The sequence below is a fragment of the Primulina huaijiensis genome, chromosome 17 (assembly GCF_012295235.1).
Source record: "Primulina huaijiensis isolate GDHJ02 chromosome 17, ASM1229523v2, whole genome shotgun sequence".
Taxonomy (NCBI): domain Eukaryota; kingdom Viridiplantae; phylum Streptophyta; class Magnoliopsida; order Lamiales; family Gesneriaceae; genus Primulina; species Primulina huaijiensis.
Genome location: NC_133322.1, coordinates 17087552 through 17104983, shown reverse-complemented (window position 1 = coordinate 17104983; position 17432 = coordinate 17087552). Strand labels below are relative to the sequence as shown.

At 32.8% G+C, this 17432-nt stretch overlaps 1 protein-coding gene across 1 annotated transcript; it reads right to left on the bottom strand.

Annotated features, from left to right (window-relative positions):
• Positions 1–14735: 14735 nt before the first annotated feature.
• On the bottom strand, positions 14736–16276 carry LOC140962330 (probable aspartic proteinase GIP2). The gene has a single exon (XM_073421197.1). The coding sequence runs from the start codon at positions 16220–16222 to the stop codon at positions 14960–14962; it is 1263 nt and encodes a 420-aa protein (XP_073277298.1). The 5' UTR covers positions 16223–16276; the 3' UTR covers positions 14736–14959.
• Positions 16277–17432: the final 1156 nt, after the last annotated feature.

Sequence of the window (17432 nt, the reverse complement as noted above, 5' to 3'; positions counted from 1 at the left end):
TTTAAATATGACTAATATTATATACACCATATTATTACCATAAAATTATACAAATACATACATTTATTTTCTTATACACCAACGGTAATAAACGGTAACAAAACGGCTAGTTTTTGCTCTATAAATACAATCTCACAAATACATTCAATCACTCCAACTTTCTCTTCTTCTCTAAAAATTATTCTTCATCAAATTTTCGAAGAAAAAAAGAAGATGGCTTTCACGAGGTTATTTTTAATTATTTTGGTTATCATACTCACCAGTCTTGTATTTATCGGAGAATATCCTCCTCGTGTGTTTTCTTTATTTTTACGAATACTTGTACTTGTTGTTTATCCATTACTTTGTATTGCAATATTCATTAACTAATAAAATGCATCGTAATTTTTAGTACCACCATGGCAAACTTGGCAAAGCTCGAATTCATCGCTCTTGATATTACTGGGAAAAACTATATGCCATGGACTCTTGATGTAGAAATGCATCTTGAGTCATTGGGTCTAAGCGAGACCATTAAAGAAAATGGTATATCTTCATCACAAGAAAAAGCAAAAGCTATAATATTTTTACGACGACACCTTGATGAAGGTTTAAAATGTGAATATCTCATCGAAAAAGATCCCATGGCTCTGTGGAAAGGATTAAAAGAGAGATTTGAACATATAAGGGAAGTTATACTTCCGACCGCCCGTGATGAATGGAATATGTTAAGATTCCAAGACTTTAAAAAAGTCAGTGATTACAATTCAGCGATGTATAGAATAATCTCGCAGTTAAAATTTTGTGGACATGAGGTTACAGAATCGGAAATGCTTGAAAAAACATTTTCCACGTTTCACGCATCAAATATAACACTACAGCAACAATATAGAGTGCGTGGATTTGCGAGATATTCTGAACTCATCGCCTGTCTTCTTGTGGCGGAAAAGAACAACGAGCTATTAATGAGAAATCATCAGTCCCGACCCACTGGATCAACAGCATTTCCAGAAGTAAATGCTGTAAGCAAAAATGAATTTAAACCTGGAAACCAAAATCAAAGTTACAGACAAGATTTTGGTCGAGGACAAAATCGAGGTCGTGGTCGTGGTCGTGGACGTGGACGTGGACGTGGAAGTGGTCGTGGTCGTGGACGCGGCCGTGGTTTTGAAAATAATCGAGATAGTTATTTCTATAACTCATCTCAAAAGAACGTCCCAAACCACCCACCGAAAAGGCATCAAGAGAATATGAGTGTTAATGAGAATCACTCAAAAAGATTTGAAAGTTCTTGTTTCAGATGTGGTACTCCAGGACATTGGTCCCGTATTTGTCGAGCCCCTGAGCACCTTTGTAAACTTTATAAAGAATCAATAAAGGGGAAAGAAAAGGAGACCAACTTTACTGAACACAGTGAACCTTTGAGTGGTTCAACTCATTTTGATGCTGGAGATTTTCTGATTGATTTCTCAGATAATGATCAATTTGATGGTGGAATAAATATGTAAAATATTTTATTTTTTATGTATTCGTATGATAATGTTTTATAGTGTGTTATATTGTATTGTATTTTATTGTCAATAATTTTATTTCATTGCATATTTTTTTGAAGTTCAAATATGGAAAATGCTACGAACCAAGCTGAAGTTTGCATACCTGATAGTGGTACAACGCACACTATCCTCCGAGATAAAAGATATTTCTTGGAACTAAAACCAACAAAAACAACGGTGAATACAATATCAGGTCCTGTAGACTTGATTAAAGGATGTGGTAAAGCACAATTTTTGTTACCTAATGGTACAAAATTTTTGATCAATGATGCTTTATATTCACCACAATCGAAAAGAAATTTGTTGAGTTTTAATGATATATATTCCCATGGGTATGATACTCAAACAATGAATGAAGGGAATGAGAAATATATGTGTCTTACCACATATAAATCAGGAAAGAAATATGTGATTGAAAAACTACCAATGCTCCCTACTGGATTGCATTATACACATATACGTCCCATTGAATCAAACATGGTAATTGATAATTCTTCAATATTAACCAATTGGCATGATCGATTAGGACATCCTGGTTCAACAATGATGCGAAGAATTATAGAAAATACACATGGTCATCCATTGAAAGACCAGAAGATCTTTCAGAATAATAAGTTTCAATGTAAAGCATGTTCTCTTGGAAAACTTATTATAAGACCATCACCAGCCAAAATCCAAACTGAATCACCAATGTTTCTTGAACGTATTCAGGGTGATATTTGTGGACCAATCCATCCACCATGTGGACCATTCAGATACTTTATGGTATTGATTGATGCCTCCAGCAGATGGTCACATGTATGTTTATTGTCAACTCGAAATGTTGCATTTGCAAGATTACTTGCTCAAATAATAAAATTGAGGAATCAATTTCCCGATTATACAATCAAGAAAATTAGACTTGATAATGCTGGTGAATTTACTTCCCAGACTTTCAATGATTATTGTATGTCTATGGGAATCATTGTTGAGCATCCTGTTGCTCATGTACATACTCAAAATGGATTGGCTGAATCATTGATTAAACGTCTGCAAATGATTGCTAGACCAATGATTATGAAAACAAAGCTCCCTATTTCTATATGGGGACATGCAATTTTACATGCTGCTTCATTAATTCGCATCAGACCAAGTGCATATCATAAATACTCCCCATTGCAGCTTGCATTTGGTAAAGAACCAGACATTTCTCATCTGAGAATTTTTGGATGTATGGTGTATGTGCCTATTGCACCACCTCAACGAAAGAAAATGGGACCTCAAAGAAAGATTGGAATTTATATTGGTTATGATAGTCCATCGATCATTCGATATCTTGAACCACAGACAGGCGACGTGTTCACAGCACGTTTTGCTGATTGTCATTTTAATGAGGAAATCTTCCCAATGTTAGGGGGAGAACAGAAACATACCGAAAAAGAAATTACATGGTATGTATCATCATTGTTACATCTGGATCCAAGAACAAAACAATGTGAAAAAGATGTACAGCAAATTGTGCACTTGCAAAGAATAGCAAATCAAATACCAGATGCATTTGCAGACACAAAAGGGGTAACTAAATCATATATACATGCTGCAAATGCCCCTGCTCGAATTGAAATTCCGAAGAAACAAATTGAAGATAGTCATGATGTCATTAAACGCCTGAAGCGTGGAAGGCCAGTTGGTTCCAAGGATAAAAATCCTCGAAAAAGAAAATTCATAGAGAAACACAATGATCACAAAATAGAGAATGATGTTCCTGAAGAAACACATAATGATCACAAAATAGAGAATGATGTTCCTGAAGAAACACATGATGATGAAAATGTTTTGTCAGAACCACAAACTGACGAGAATCATGAAATCTCTATCAATTATATTAATACTGGAAAAATATGGAACCGAAAAGATATAGAAGAAATTGATGATATATTTTCTTATAATGTGGCAATCGACATCATAAATGATAATGAAGATCATGAACCAAAATCTTTTGGTGAATGTAAAAATCGGCAGGATTGGATAAAATGGAAAGATGCCATCCAGGTTGAATTGGATTCGCTAAATAAACGTAATGTTTTTGGACCTATAGTCCTTACACCTGAAGGTGTAAAACCTGTTGGATACAAATGGGTTTTTATTCGAAAGCGAAATGAGAAAAATGAAATAGTAAGATATAAAGCTCGACTTGTTGCACAAGGTTTTTCTCAAAGGCCTGGAATTGATTATGAAGAAACGTATTCTCCTGTGATGGATGCAATTACGTTTCGGTATTTGATTAGCTTGGCAGTATCTGAAAATTTAGAAATGCGTCTTATGGATGTTGTTACAGCCTACTTATATGGATCACTTGATAGTAATATATATATGAAAATCCCTGAAGGATTTAAGATGCCTGAAGCACAAAGTTCAAAACCCAGAGAATGTTATTCTGTGAAATTACTAAGATCATTATATGGGTTGAAGCAATCCGGCAGAATGTGGTATAATAGGCTAAGTGATCACTTGATGAAAAAGGGATATGTAAATAATTCAATATGCCCTTGTGTTTTCATTAAGAAAACAACATCCGGATGCGTAATTATTGCTGTATATGTTGATGATTTAAACATCATTGGAACGAATAATGAAATTCATGAAGTTGTGTCATACTTGAAGGAAGAATTTGAAATGAAGGATCTTGGAAAAATCAAGTATTGTCTGGGTTTACAAATTGAACAAAAATAATGTGGAATATTTGTTCACCAGAAAAATTATACAGAAAAGATCCTTAAACGTTTTAATATGGATAAATCAAATCCTTTAAGTACTCCAATGGTTGTTAGATTATTAAACATAGAAAAGGATCCATTCCGTCCATGTGAAGATGATGAAGATATTCTTGGTCCAGAAGTACCATATTTAAGTGCTATCGGTGCCCTTATGTATCTTACAAATTGTACAAGGCCTAATATATCTTTTGCCGTAAATTTATTGGCAAGATTTAGCACATATCCAACAAAGAGACACTGGAACAGAATTAAACATATATTCTGTTATCTACGAGGAACGACATACTTGGGACTTTTGTATTCAAAAGATGCTAATCCAAGTATAATTGGTTAGACCGATGCTGGATACTTATCTGATCCACACAAGGCATGTTCCCAAACTGGATATGTATTTACTTGTGGAGGCATTGTAATTTCTTGGCGTTCACAGAAACAAACTCTCATAACAACTTCATCAAATCATGCCGAGATTATTGCACTACATGAAGCAAACCGTGAATGTGTGTGGTTAAAATCAATGACCCAACATATCCAAATCTCATACGGATTATCATTCAACGAGAAGCCTGTGATACTATATGAAGATAATGCTGCATGTGTTGCTCAAATGAAAGAAGGATACATAAAAAGCGACAGAATAAACATATTCCTCCTAAGTTCTTCGCATTCACCAAGGAGCTTGAGAAGAATAAATGTATTGATGTTCGTCACATTCATTCAAGTGAAAACTCATCAGATCTCTTCACAAAGGCACTTCCTACGACAATATTCAGAAAGCATATATATAATATTGGGATGCGCAATCTACGAAATCTGTGAAGAATTGTTCGTGTCAACATGAGGGGGAGTTTACGTGACTGCACTCTTTTTACCTTACTATGGTTTTTATCCCAATAGGTTTTTCCTAGTAAGGTTTTTAACGAGGCAGTATAAAAACACGTAATGAAGACAATCATTATGATAATCATCACAAGGGGGAGTGTTGAAAAATAATATTTAAAATGTGTGTATTGAATATTTGAATGTTGAAAATTAGGTAAATTAGGTGTTGAATATTGAAATTTGTGTGTGATGATGAAGGTAATGATGTAATTTATTTTTTGGATTATTTGTAAAAAATTTCTATAAATAGATCTCTCATTTGTGAAAAAAATCACAATTGAGTTGAGTGAAAAATATTATAAAGTGTGTAGTGTGATAATTTTGAGAGTTTGAGATTTTTACTTTTTACCGTAAATTTTTACTTTTTCACCACAGGAACCAAATTTAATTAGAATAATTCAAATTCATGATGAAAGGTTCAATGTACTTATTGTACGATGGAAAAGTCAGCATAGTCCGAATAATTTATAATTTGTAATCTTCCTGTACTTAGATTTTCGTTCTCATTGCTTTATTCTTGTTTAATTTATTATTGAGTTGGTGTCTGATAGGGAAATATAATTTATTTTTACATTAAAAAAAATATTTTTTTGTAATTGAGGTCGAGCTGGAAATATGTCTCACAGAATCAACCGATAATACAATATCATATGAGTTTTTGTATTTATTACTCGCTAATTGTGACACGCATCGATGTAAAAAAAATTACGAAATGAAGTAGTTTTCTTTTAAAATTTTAAAATATGGGTACTTAGTTTTGAAAATTAAAAATGTAAGAGATAAAATAAAATACAAAGAAAAATGTGATATATATAATTAGATATTTAAAAGATATTTAGAAATTATAAAAAAGATTCACCAATATGATAAAATTAGTTATTAAAGTGGGCGTTAACTTTATTTATTATAGATAAATAATGGGAGAAAATTGCGAGGTTGATTCAATAAGTTTGTCTCGTTAGTCCAAGCTTAAACTATTGTTTACTCGGGAATATTTTATAAACTAATGTTTCGAAATTAATATATGATATATATATCATATATTAATATTAAAAAAATATTATAATAAGTGAATTAACTAAAAATATTATAATAAGTGGGGATCGGATCTATTCAATTGGTGAGCCCACAAGTACCTTTGTAATTATCCATAATTTTTAAGAGAATGGAAGAGTCTCGTGCTATTTCTTATTTGGTGGATATGAACATTGGAAATGAAAGGGGGAATTAAATAAATTTTCATATATTATAATATCAAATAATATTTAATTGGTAAAAAAATTGATTCCACTTTCCAAAAGTGGAAAAATTATTGTTGGCCACATTTCCCAAACAAAAAAGTGGAAAGCAGTTCAGTCGTGGAGCTCTCGTGCGCTGGCCTATTGCTACATCTCTAAATATTATATTAAAATTGTGTTTTAACATTTTTATATTTACAATTTTTTTAATTAATTTTATTTATATTCAAATAAGAGTAATATCATAATTGTAAAAATCAATGAATGATCGTATTGTCATTTGAATTGATTATATTTATATGAGTCATATCATAATTTTAAAAATTATCGATAGATCAAAGTGCAATTTGAAATGTTGAAAAAAAAAACAAACAAACATACAAACAGAGTACACACATAATACGTGTTATTTTTACATAAACTTACGTTATATTATTCATTTAAAACATTTTAATAAATTTTTTGGCAAGAATTGCATAGCTTTAAAAACTCAAAATAACTATCGAGTTTGAATTTGGGCAAGTTTTCGTAGGTAGTGTACGAGGAAATTTCTATTAGGGAAATAAGTTTTTTTTTATATGTTAGACTAATTTGTCCAATTTCGGATGTCCAATCAGGTTTTTCCGATATCATATTATCACTCCAATGAAATAAGATTGAAAGACTATAAAATCGAACTTATTTCACAACAACCAAACATTGAAAATTTAGTATACATAAAATTATTTTCAATTCCAATTATTTCCAACTTTTGGTGAAAATGTGTAGGAATTATTAAGGAGATATTGGGGAAAAAAACACTTCACCGAAAAGCTGTTGTTAAAAGAGACTATTGATTTTACTAATAGCATAGAATAATTTGAAGTATACATCGATATTTAGTTTCTACTGATTTTTTTTTTAAAAAAAATAAACTGTGTGTTTTTTAATTTCCTTATGTTAAAATTTATCCGTCTCGATGTGTGTGAGATTTGACCATATACACAATAACTCATATGTTGTTTGCTTATTACTATTTAATCCGATTGGACAAATACTTATAAAACATTTTTATAAAAATATTTTTAAAATTTTTTTAATAAAATGTTTTAAATTCGTTAAAAATAAGTATGTGTTTGGAAAATTATTCTATAAAAACGTTTTTAAAAATATTTTTCGAAAACATTTTAAAAAATCTTATCCAAACATATATTTTAAGTTATGTTCATTTATAAAACACGAAAAAACAAACTTTGGCAAAAACTTGTGTGAGACGGTCTCACGGGTGGTATTTTGTGAGACATATCTCTTATTTGAGTCATCCATGAAAAAGTATTACTTTTTATGCTAAGAGTATTACTTTTTATTGTGAATATCCGTAAGGTTGACCCGTCTCACAGATAAAGATTCGTGAGACCGTCTTACAAGAGACCTACTCAAATATTTTTAATACACTTCTCCAAACGGTAAGTAATTCAACACTTTGTGGCAATCACACAAAACATATTTTACCAAGACAAGACAAGAAAGCACCAATGGAGTTTGGAAAACAATAGAAGAGCTCGGGCATACACAAACAAATATGGGCCAATTCCATCAAATGGGCTATTATGTTATAGCTACTTATATGTAATTTATACTTGTGGTCGATGAATTTAATAAAAATTTATATATGTCTATACATCAATATCTATACATATTATAAATGTGAATCATGGTCAAAGTTTTATATTGTGTAGTGTCAACTTGTTCTTCACTTATACACTTGAGAAATTTGGTGAAGATGTTTTTGTAAAATCAATTATTATAATGATGTCAAAATTGGCATATTACGTGTATGCTTAGATATGGACGCCTTTTCCTACAATATTGAAACACCAAAATTCTTTTGTTTTTATGTGCTAGTAGATGATTTTCGAATAAAACATATTTTTTCCACAAAAATATTAATTTGAACATGCGAATCCATAATCTTTTAGATGAGTTTACCTCTTGATATGATCAATTGTAGTGTTCAGAAAATAGTTGAATAAACACTAAACATAATTTATTTCTTTAAAATTAATTTAGTCTGTTCGACAACTGAATTATATATTCATGATTGTCAATGTAAGAAGACTAACAAATAAGTACGGAAAGAAGCTAAACTAACGTATTAGAACAAATTAAATAATGGGTTGACTATGTAAACTAAAATGTAAGCTGAAAATAGAGAGTATGCAAGTTTATTTATGGATATATGGAGAACTCAAGCTCTTACATCACCCTTTTTTCTTTTTGAAATGCTCACAGTATAAGACTTTTAATAATATATGTAATTTGCAAAACTGCAGTTCAGTTTGGACTTAAACACTGCCAAACTGAAACTTCTAGTACACCTCAAATGAATAAATAACACTATATATACTGATATTAAATACAATGAATTATAATATTGTTACATCTTAGTACTTAATGATCCTCAATGATCATATAAAATTATTTGTAAAGTGTGCTCGATTGATTGAGTTTAGTTCAGATATTTGAAAGTTTGAATACTTGAATCTCTGTAAAAGTCGTAAAACTGTACTTATAAATTGAATTCATTATCTATTTAAAGACTCTGAAAATAATGGTCTCGAGTTTCAAAAAGTATCCTTTCCAAAACGAAAGTGTCTGTTGGGTTGTCTTTTGTCCTTGCCAACATTCTCTGACAATTGTACACTGTTGCATCCAGTTTTGTACAGAAAAACTTATCCAAACATTAGTTTAGTCCTTTGGTGTAAACTGATATATTTGAAACTAATAGATTGATAAGAGATACTTCATTTTGGTTCCTAGTTAGTTCCGTTTGACTAGTCCAGTTTATGTAAATCAGTTTATCTTATAGAGATAGTCAGCTATGTTCGGTTTGGAGTTCAATTTAGCTTAAATCATTTTTGCCTTAATTATTTGTTAAGACAAAAACATAAAAATTTGTTCCAATGATTTCCCTTTATTGGTGTTTGACAAAATTAAGCGATACGTCCAATTTATGCAAAAACAATTCAGATAAACCAAGTTTCTGAAACTGATAAACTGAAATTCAAACAATTTCTAATAAATCTGACAAACAATATCAACTATCTATTGTTTCTTGTCTTTACTCTTTTTGTCAAATTTCTTTGTAGTAGATCCATTGCAGACTTTTCTTCATCTTTTTTGTCAATACCAGTTACAACCACATGTCTCTTCAAAATGTGCACAATCGAAGTTACTAGGCTGACATAGTGTCGAACTTGGCTGAAAGTTGAGTGTGAACTGAATCAATATTTGAATTTAAATTTTCATTAACTAAATCCATCTTCTGAGAGAGTGCATCATGAGAACTTAAGAGTTGTGACGTTGAAGCACAATTTTTTCTCATGGAGTCTAGTTGGATAAACAGGGAGTGAAAATGTTTGGATAGATTTTTGAGATCCTTGACCAATTTGTCTTTGAAGTATTCATTATCAGTATCAGTCAATTTCTGATCTGTCTTGACTTGTGAAAGAAGAGTATTTATATAGGTCAAATTTGAGATGATGTTGTCCATTAGAAGATGTTGGGTGCAATAATTGTCCTTTCTTGATAGAGTGATCGAACCATGGTGTTTGAGCTGTTGTGCGGTTTAAAAGATTCGAATTGCACTATTACCACCAGCTATAGTTTTTGGTAAAGCGACAAGCACTCGGTCTTACAATTGGTATCAGAGCCAAGGTGAAAGATCGTGTGTTGGGCACCAGAGGTGCTTCAAACACAATATTCTCCAAGAGTTGGAATAACTCGTGTTCTAAGAATGTTAACACTGATGAATTAAATCGAGTTTGGTTAAAGTATCAAGCGGAAAATACTCGAAGTAATCATTCGTGAAGAAAGCTGCTATATTTGAAAACCTTTTAACTTGTGTAATCTGAATAACTGAAAAGCATGAGATCAGTTCTACCATATATCAGTTCAGTTATGGTGAAAGCTGAACTGAGGGATGCTCTAACTGATCAAAACAATTTGAAAACAATAGTTAAACGGAAAAATACACAAGATATTTTTATGGATGTTCGGAGATCTCAACTGCTCCTACGCCACCCCTTCTACCATCTCGGGTAGGATTCACTAAAAGACTTTGATTTATATAACACCTTGTACAAACCCACCCAGCTTAAGACTTACCCACTACCTAACTGAACTCCTACACTAGACTGAAGGCAGCACCTCCCAGTAAACACTTGTTTAACGTCTGTGTGTCAAAGACTACATACACAAAAATGTCTTTGTGCAAGACTGTATTTGAGTAGTGGTGGTGAGTAAGTGTGTGTAAGAACTGAACAATGAATACACCGGAAAGGTGTTCTCACACACTGAAGGAAAAAAGCTTCTAAACTAAGCTTATATGACTTTGTGTATTCCATTTGGGCAGATTACTTCTTGTATGCTGATAAGCAATAAGCGTGCCCTCTCTTCTTTGACTCACTCTTTTTTTTTTGTCTTCACTTATCTTCTATTTATAAGCGTGAAAGCTAGATCGTACAGTGAGACTCAATTATTGTATCCGTTGCAGCTTGAACGTGTTCCTTGAAATTTGTGTCTCGAATTTTCCGACAGTATTCTGGAATATTTTGGCTTTATGCTTTGCTGCAACATCCATTACTGTACTCTCAATAGTACATATGCTTTGTACACTTGTGCGTAGCTGGAATCCACTTTAGATAAGCTTGTCTTTATCTGAAACTGATTTGATTCCTAACTGATGCTTCTAACTGGTCATCTGAACTGATCTTCTGTTGGGCTGATGAAATCAGTTGATTCGTCAGTTGAACTGATTTCACTCTTTCAGTTGAACTGGTTAGCTGGGCTCTTAATCAGTTGAGTTCTTCATCAGCTGGTCAGGCTTCTGAAGTTCTCCTACTGAACCACCTAGCAGCTGGACATCAGCTGAACAGTTCTTTGATATGTCAGTTGAGCTGATTTAGGTTGGGCAATCAGATGGTACTTTCAGTTGCATATCGATAGCTTCAGTTTCGGTTCAATTAATTGATCAGTTCGAAGCCTAATCAGTTCCAACTTCCTGCGCACTACAATAAATCATTTGAAACAAAATAACAAGTTTAATTAACATCAAAATCAATATTGCGAACATGAAATGTTCCAACACAAGGTCACTGGTTCGATTATCATTGATTGCAAGGAATGCAATTAGGTAATAATATATGGTTGGCTGGGTCCTCAGATCCAAATTCATTGATTGAAAATCCAAATTTGCATGAAAAGAAGAGATTCAACTAATTAACCAGCTAACCTAGCTAGCTGATGCACATGTACCATGCTTAATTAATCATTAATTCTTTATTTCAATTTAGTTAAGGCACCATTTGATTATAATGACATAAGAGTTTGAACCACTTAAACTTCAAAACCATTGCACATCTGAGTTACCACGAGCTGGTAACTGGTATGGATATCTCAAGGATCATACAATGAAAGACTTGAAGAAACTGATCAAGGATGTATCTGCCCTATTGACAACAGTTGAGAAAATGAAAAGAGTGGCAGTCACAACACCAAAACTGGTCACCTCCCAAGAACTACTCAGCCAGAGGATCGATTTTGTGCACACAAGTCTGTCAAAGAAGATCAACATTGTGCAAGATCAGTTGGCTAAAGTATCTGCACAGGTTAGTTCAACATTTCTCCTATTTCTAAAATGGCGGATGTTGAGAAAAAGGGGGAAGAGAAGAAGAAGACTGAGACAAGCAAGAAGCGCAGTGAACCAGACAGCAAAACTGATAAAGGACCAGCCGACAAGAAAACCAAAAATAATTAGTGTCCGATATTAGTTATCAGTATGAGGGAGCTCAATATTTTGCAACTTTCTTTATATTTTGAAATATTTATACGAATATGTACTTACCTCTTTCAAGATTTATGAAAAGTTCTTTCTTATTTATGTATATATCTGTACATTTCAGAAAACTTATTTTATCTACACATCAGTTCAGAAAATCTAAGTTTCAGATAATAAATTCAGAAATTATAAGTGTTTTCAAACACTGAAAAAAAGGAAATTGTTGGGAAATTATAAGTTTCGAAGTTTGACAAACCAACTTGTAACCGAATTGAAGACCAGAACTGAACAGTAACCAAACTGATAACACATAATTGATCTTAGAACTAAAGAAGACTTATCGGACTGAAATAGACTAAGTTGAACTAAAGTTCTCAAAACTATAAATAAGTCTCAAAACTGACGAACATAAAAGATTCAGCGATCAGAACTGATATAGCTAAATTGAAACTGAAGCTAGCAGAGCGTTCAAACTGAATGGGCATAAGTTAGAACTGATTACCAAAAATAGATCAGCTTAACTGATCAGTCGACTGATTTGACTCCTGATCAGTTGGTCACGTCATCAGTTGCATTTTGAATTTCAGTAGAGAAACTGATATTCGGTACCTGAGCAGATCATTCGGTGCACAACAGTATGATACCTCGTACTATTGTCAAAAAGATGTTTACATGGACAAAAATACGAATCAATTTCGTACAAAATGTCCTTATCCACATTATAAAGATCAGCTTCTTCTTTTCATCATTTGTCTATTCACTCATTGGTTTTTCTATCCTTTGAGGAGCACCGTCAGTTATGAATATTGTTGTATTGTCTTTTAATATCTTCATTGGTCCATCCGAGATAACGAACCATTTATCATCATCCTGAGTAGCTAAATGAGCTTGCCCTCTTATCTTATAGTCATCAAAATTTTACTTGGAGAACATCAGAATTTTGTTGAATGAAGCAATTTGAAAAGAAATATTCAGAGTCGAGAATAAGCCTCGCTCTGATACCACTTGATAGTATCGGTTGTAATGTTTAGAAAGGGGTTAAATAAACACTAGAATCAATTTACTTCTTTAAAATTAATAGTCGGGTTGGAAACTGAATATATTCTTGATTGACAATGTCAGTTTAATAACAAATAAATGTTGAAAGAAGCAAAACGAACATATTAGAACAAATAAAATAATGGCTTGGCTATATGAACTGAAAGGTAAACTGAGAGTAGAGAGTACACATGTTTGTTTCTGGATATTCGGATAACTTAAGCTCCTATGTCACTCATTCTTCCTTTTGGAAGACTCACGCTAGAAGGCTTTGGATAGTATAAGTAATTTACAAAATCACAGTTCAGTTTGGACATAAACACTACCAAACTAAAACTTCAAGTACACCTCAACTGAATGAATAACAATATACGGACTACTATTAAATACAATGAATTATAATACATCGATATCCTAGCACTTAATGATCCTCGATGATCATATACAATTCTTTATAAAATGTTCTCGACTAATTGAGTTTATTTCAGATACTTGAAAGTTTGAATGCTTGAATCTATGTAAGTCATAGAACTTTACTAAACTAAATTCATTCTCTGTTTTTAGAATCTGAATCCAACGGTCTTGAGTTTCAAAAAAGATATGTTCCAAAAAAATGTCAGTTATCTTGTCTTTTGTCTATGTCAACATTCTCTGACAATCGTATACTATTGTGGTCAGTTTTGTGTAGTTTACAAAAAACTAACTACAACAAATAAGCTTGACTACAAGATAATGAGTAATAAGGTGAACAAAGATTGATGAACCTCTCGATGATCTTATAAATAGTTGTTTAGCGTGTGTAAGCATTTTTAAGATGAATCTTCCAGAAAGACCGCAAATTTTTGGGAAAATTTAGAGTATGCAAAAATAATCGACTAAACCAATATAATATGGAAATTTATGTAGTTAATTTGAAATTTCGATATTCTTTATTTTATTTTATTGATCGGAGAACTTGTACTTTTATTCATATCGACAAATGTCCTTGATTACAAGCTCTACTATCCAAATAGGAAAATCTCCAGTCTTCCACACAAAAGATGAAGGGGAATAAATAGCAAAGAAGCGAACGAGTGCGCAACGCCATTCGCCGTGCGCATAACATGTTCTAGATTTAAATGGCCTTGAGCTGTCATGATGTTTCTGATGTTTGTAGCAATAGCTGCAATATAACCATAGTCTTCTGTTGGGCAAGTGAATAATTGCACTGCCAACAGAGAGTGTGATGTAACCTGGTGTATCCTTAAATATTGATTATGTATCAACTGAATCCCTTCATCAACGGCAATGAGTTCTGCAGCTACCACGGATAGAGATTTTGTAATCTGCTTCCCAAAGGCTAATAAGGGCTAACCTTCATGATTCCGCATTGATATTCTTTATTTTAAAACAACATGGTGAATTTTTTTTGGTTTTGGTTAATTATTTTTATAAAGAAATAGGTCATACCGAATAAACTTCATGGATCATAGAATTGTAAGATCATAAAATTTGGATTTGTTCAGTTTTGTTTGCTCGAAAACAAAGTCGGTTTATTCAAAATATTGCACAATTCGATGTAGTTAGCAACCAAATCGACCAAAAAGCTTTTTGGATTTGCACATATTGATATTGTACAAATACATATACAATTATTATTATGAAATAGCGCACATAAAATTTATTATATCGATAATAAATCCCCGTTTTGCTGTCTTAAACGCGGGAGCAGCTTTTTCCATGGGACAGAAGGGCAGAACTGAACTGAAGCTGTGAAGAAACCAAATCAAACACCAGCAAATTCTCCTCCAACTGATGAGTTCCTATAACGATCGAAGTCGTCGGCCACGCAGTTGCAGGCTTTGGCCTTGGCGCGGCTTCCACAAATCCAAGGCACGATGTTTTCTGATCGATTTCAACCATGGAATTTGCTCCATTGATCCTCCAGTACACATCAGTTCCAGGCAAAACCAAGTCGATTGGCGGCACCGCAGGACCTGCTGCTGTCTTAGAAATCGAGCTCGAGCTGAAACATGCCCTGAACGGCGCCACAGCAGCCACGCTTTTTATCTTCTTGTCCGAGGCCGCTTTGACGAAAGCACGCGTAAGGGGTTTGTAAATGGACGTGTGAAGAGAGGTGTAGTTTTGAATTGTGCTGATTTTAGTGCCACCGTTTCCATCTTTGTCAAAAGTGAAGTAAGAATCCTTTACGGACAGGGTCTCTCCATTGACCCTAATGGATTTAACGCCGATAAAATACTCTACCGCTGCATCACCCACCGCGTGAACCGGGGACGTGCTCTTCGGGTTTATGATCAGAGGCGTGGACTTGAGCAAAGGGGATATGTCGGGTTTACTCGACGAGGAAACGTCCCCTATGGACAACTTACCCAATCCTGACGAAGGGAGGCAAAGTGAGAACTTATCAGGCAAATTCAACTTCCCTGTCACCTGTTTATGCAAAGAAATTTGGGTCCTGGCGAGGCCTAACATGCCAATGGTGCCACTCGCCAGGCCTTGCAAGTAATCATTGCTCGAACAAGAGAAGATGAATTGGGGCACTTGTACATTATACTTAGCATAAAATGTGTCCTCATAGTATCCCTCGCCGGAGAGGAATTCTTCGAATGGATTGAAATTGGTGGAGCCACAGGTGTTGTTGGTGCAGCCGGGGCGCGGGTCTGAACGATGGCACTCGACTATGCATCCCTGCCCCTTGGCCAGCTCGCATTTGCTCGAGTCACAAGGGATTGGGGAATACGAGTTCGAGGTGTAATTGTCGCACCCGAACCACAAGAACTCGGCGCCTAGGTCGATGACCGTGTTTATATTGGTCCGGTTACTGCCCATTTGGAAGGTGGTGTAGTGTTGCAGCGTTTTCGGGTCCTTCCGAACAGGAAGGTGTAGACCATGTTGAGCATTCGCGGAAGAAACGAGAATGGCGAGCAAGACAAGAAACGAATAATGGAGAGAACCCATTGTAAATTTGTAATGGCAAAGTTGGATTAATGTTTTTTTGATGAGAAGTGATATTGTGGGATGGAGAATTTATAGAGCATTGAGAATGTAATAACAGATCATCTTTTCGAGAAAGGTCAAAGTTGAGGGGTTGCAAGTTGCCGCTTCACAGAAAATACTTGCTGGCTTTTTTTCTTTTCTTTTTTTTTTTTTCCCGATTCGAAATTTGAGTACGCATTGGGTGAATGTATCTTGCAAATCATGGAATTTTTATATGTTTTGAAAATTGATATTTACATTTTATATTATATTATTTATATTTTATTTAAAATTTATTCAGAAATGAAGTGTAACTAACAAAAAAACAGAATTTAAAATTTAATAATATCGTAAATTGATATTATTATTTTTTTATGGATATTAATCACATATTTAATATAAATATTTTTTTAACATGTTAAATATTTTTAGTCAATATTTAATCATCTAATAATGACAAGAATTTTGATTTTTTGAAAAATATATATATTCAATTTTTAAAACTTTGATAGATAAAATAATATATGATTTTTTAATAACTTTTTTAAAATTTCTGATTAATAACAATTTTACTCGGACAAAATATTGAATACAATGATAAAAAAGTTAATTTAAAATCAAAATATTGTTATCATCGATGAGTGTTGTCTCAAATAACATAAACATTTCTTATATAATAATTTTTTATAATAATATTTAAAATTTAAATATATTTCATTAAATTAATTCGATAATTTTAAATAATTATTCAAACTATTATACGTACTAATTTTAATTATTAATTATATAAAATAATATTATGCATAAAATATATCTTAAACATTAATAATTTAAAGTATATAAAATATATTGAATTTAATATAAAGTACAGGAGGCAAATCAATATTTATTAATGGTCACCATCTCCCAAGGTCAGACACAATTAATAACCTGTCCACGTGGGTTCACAGTATCCATTCATCCAATCGTCTTTGTTTTTTTGTTTTTTTAAGCCTCCAATCGTCATTTCGAATGTATGAATTTTTGTTTCTAAAATTTAATTAATTTATTTATGTTGAAAATTAATATTGAATATTTGAATATTGAAGGTTGAAAATTAGGTAAAATTAGGTGTTGAATATTGAAATTTGTGTGTGATGATGAAGGTAATGATGTAATTTATTGTTGGATTATTTGTAAAAAATTTTTATAA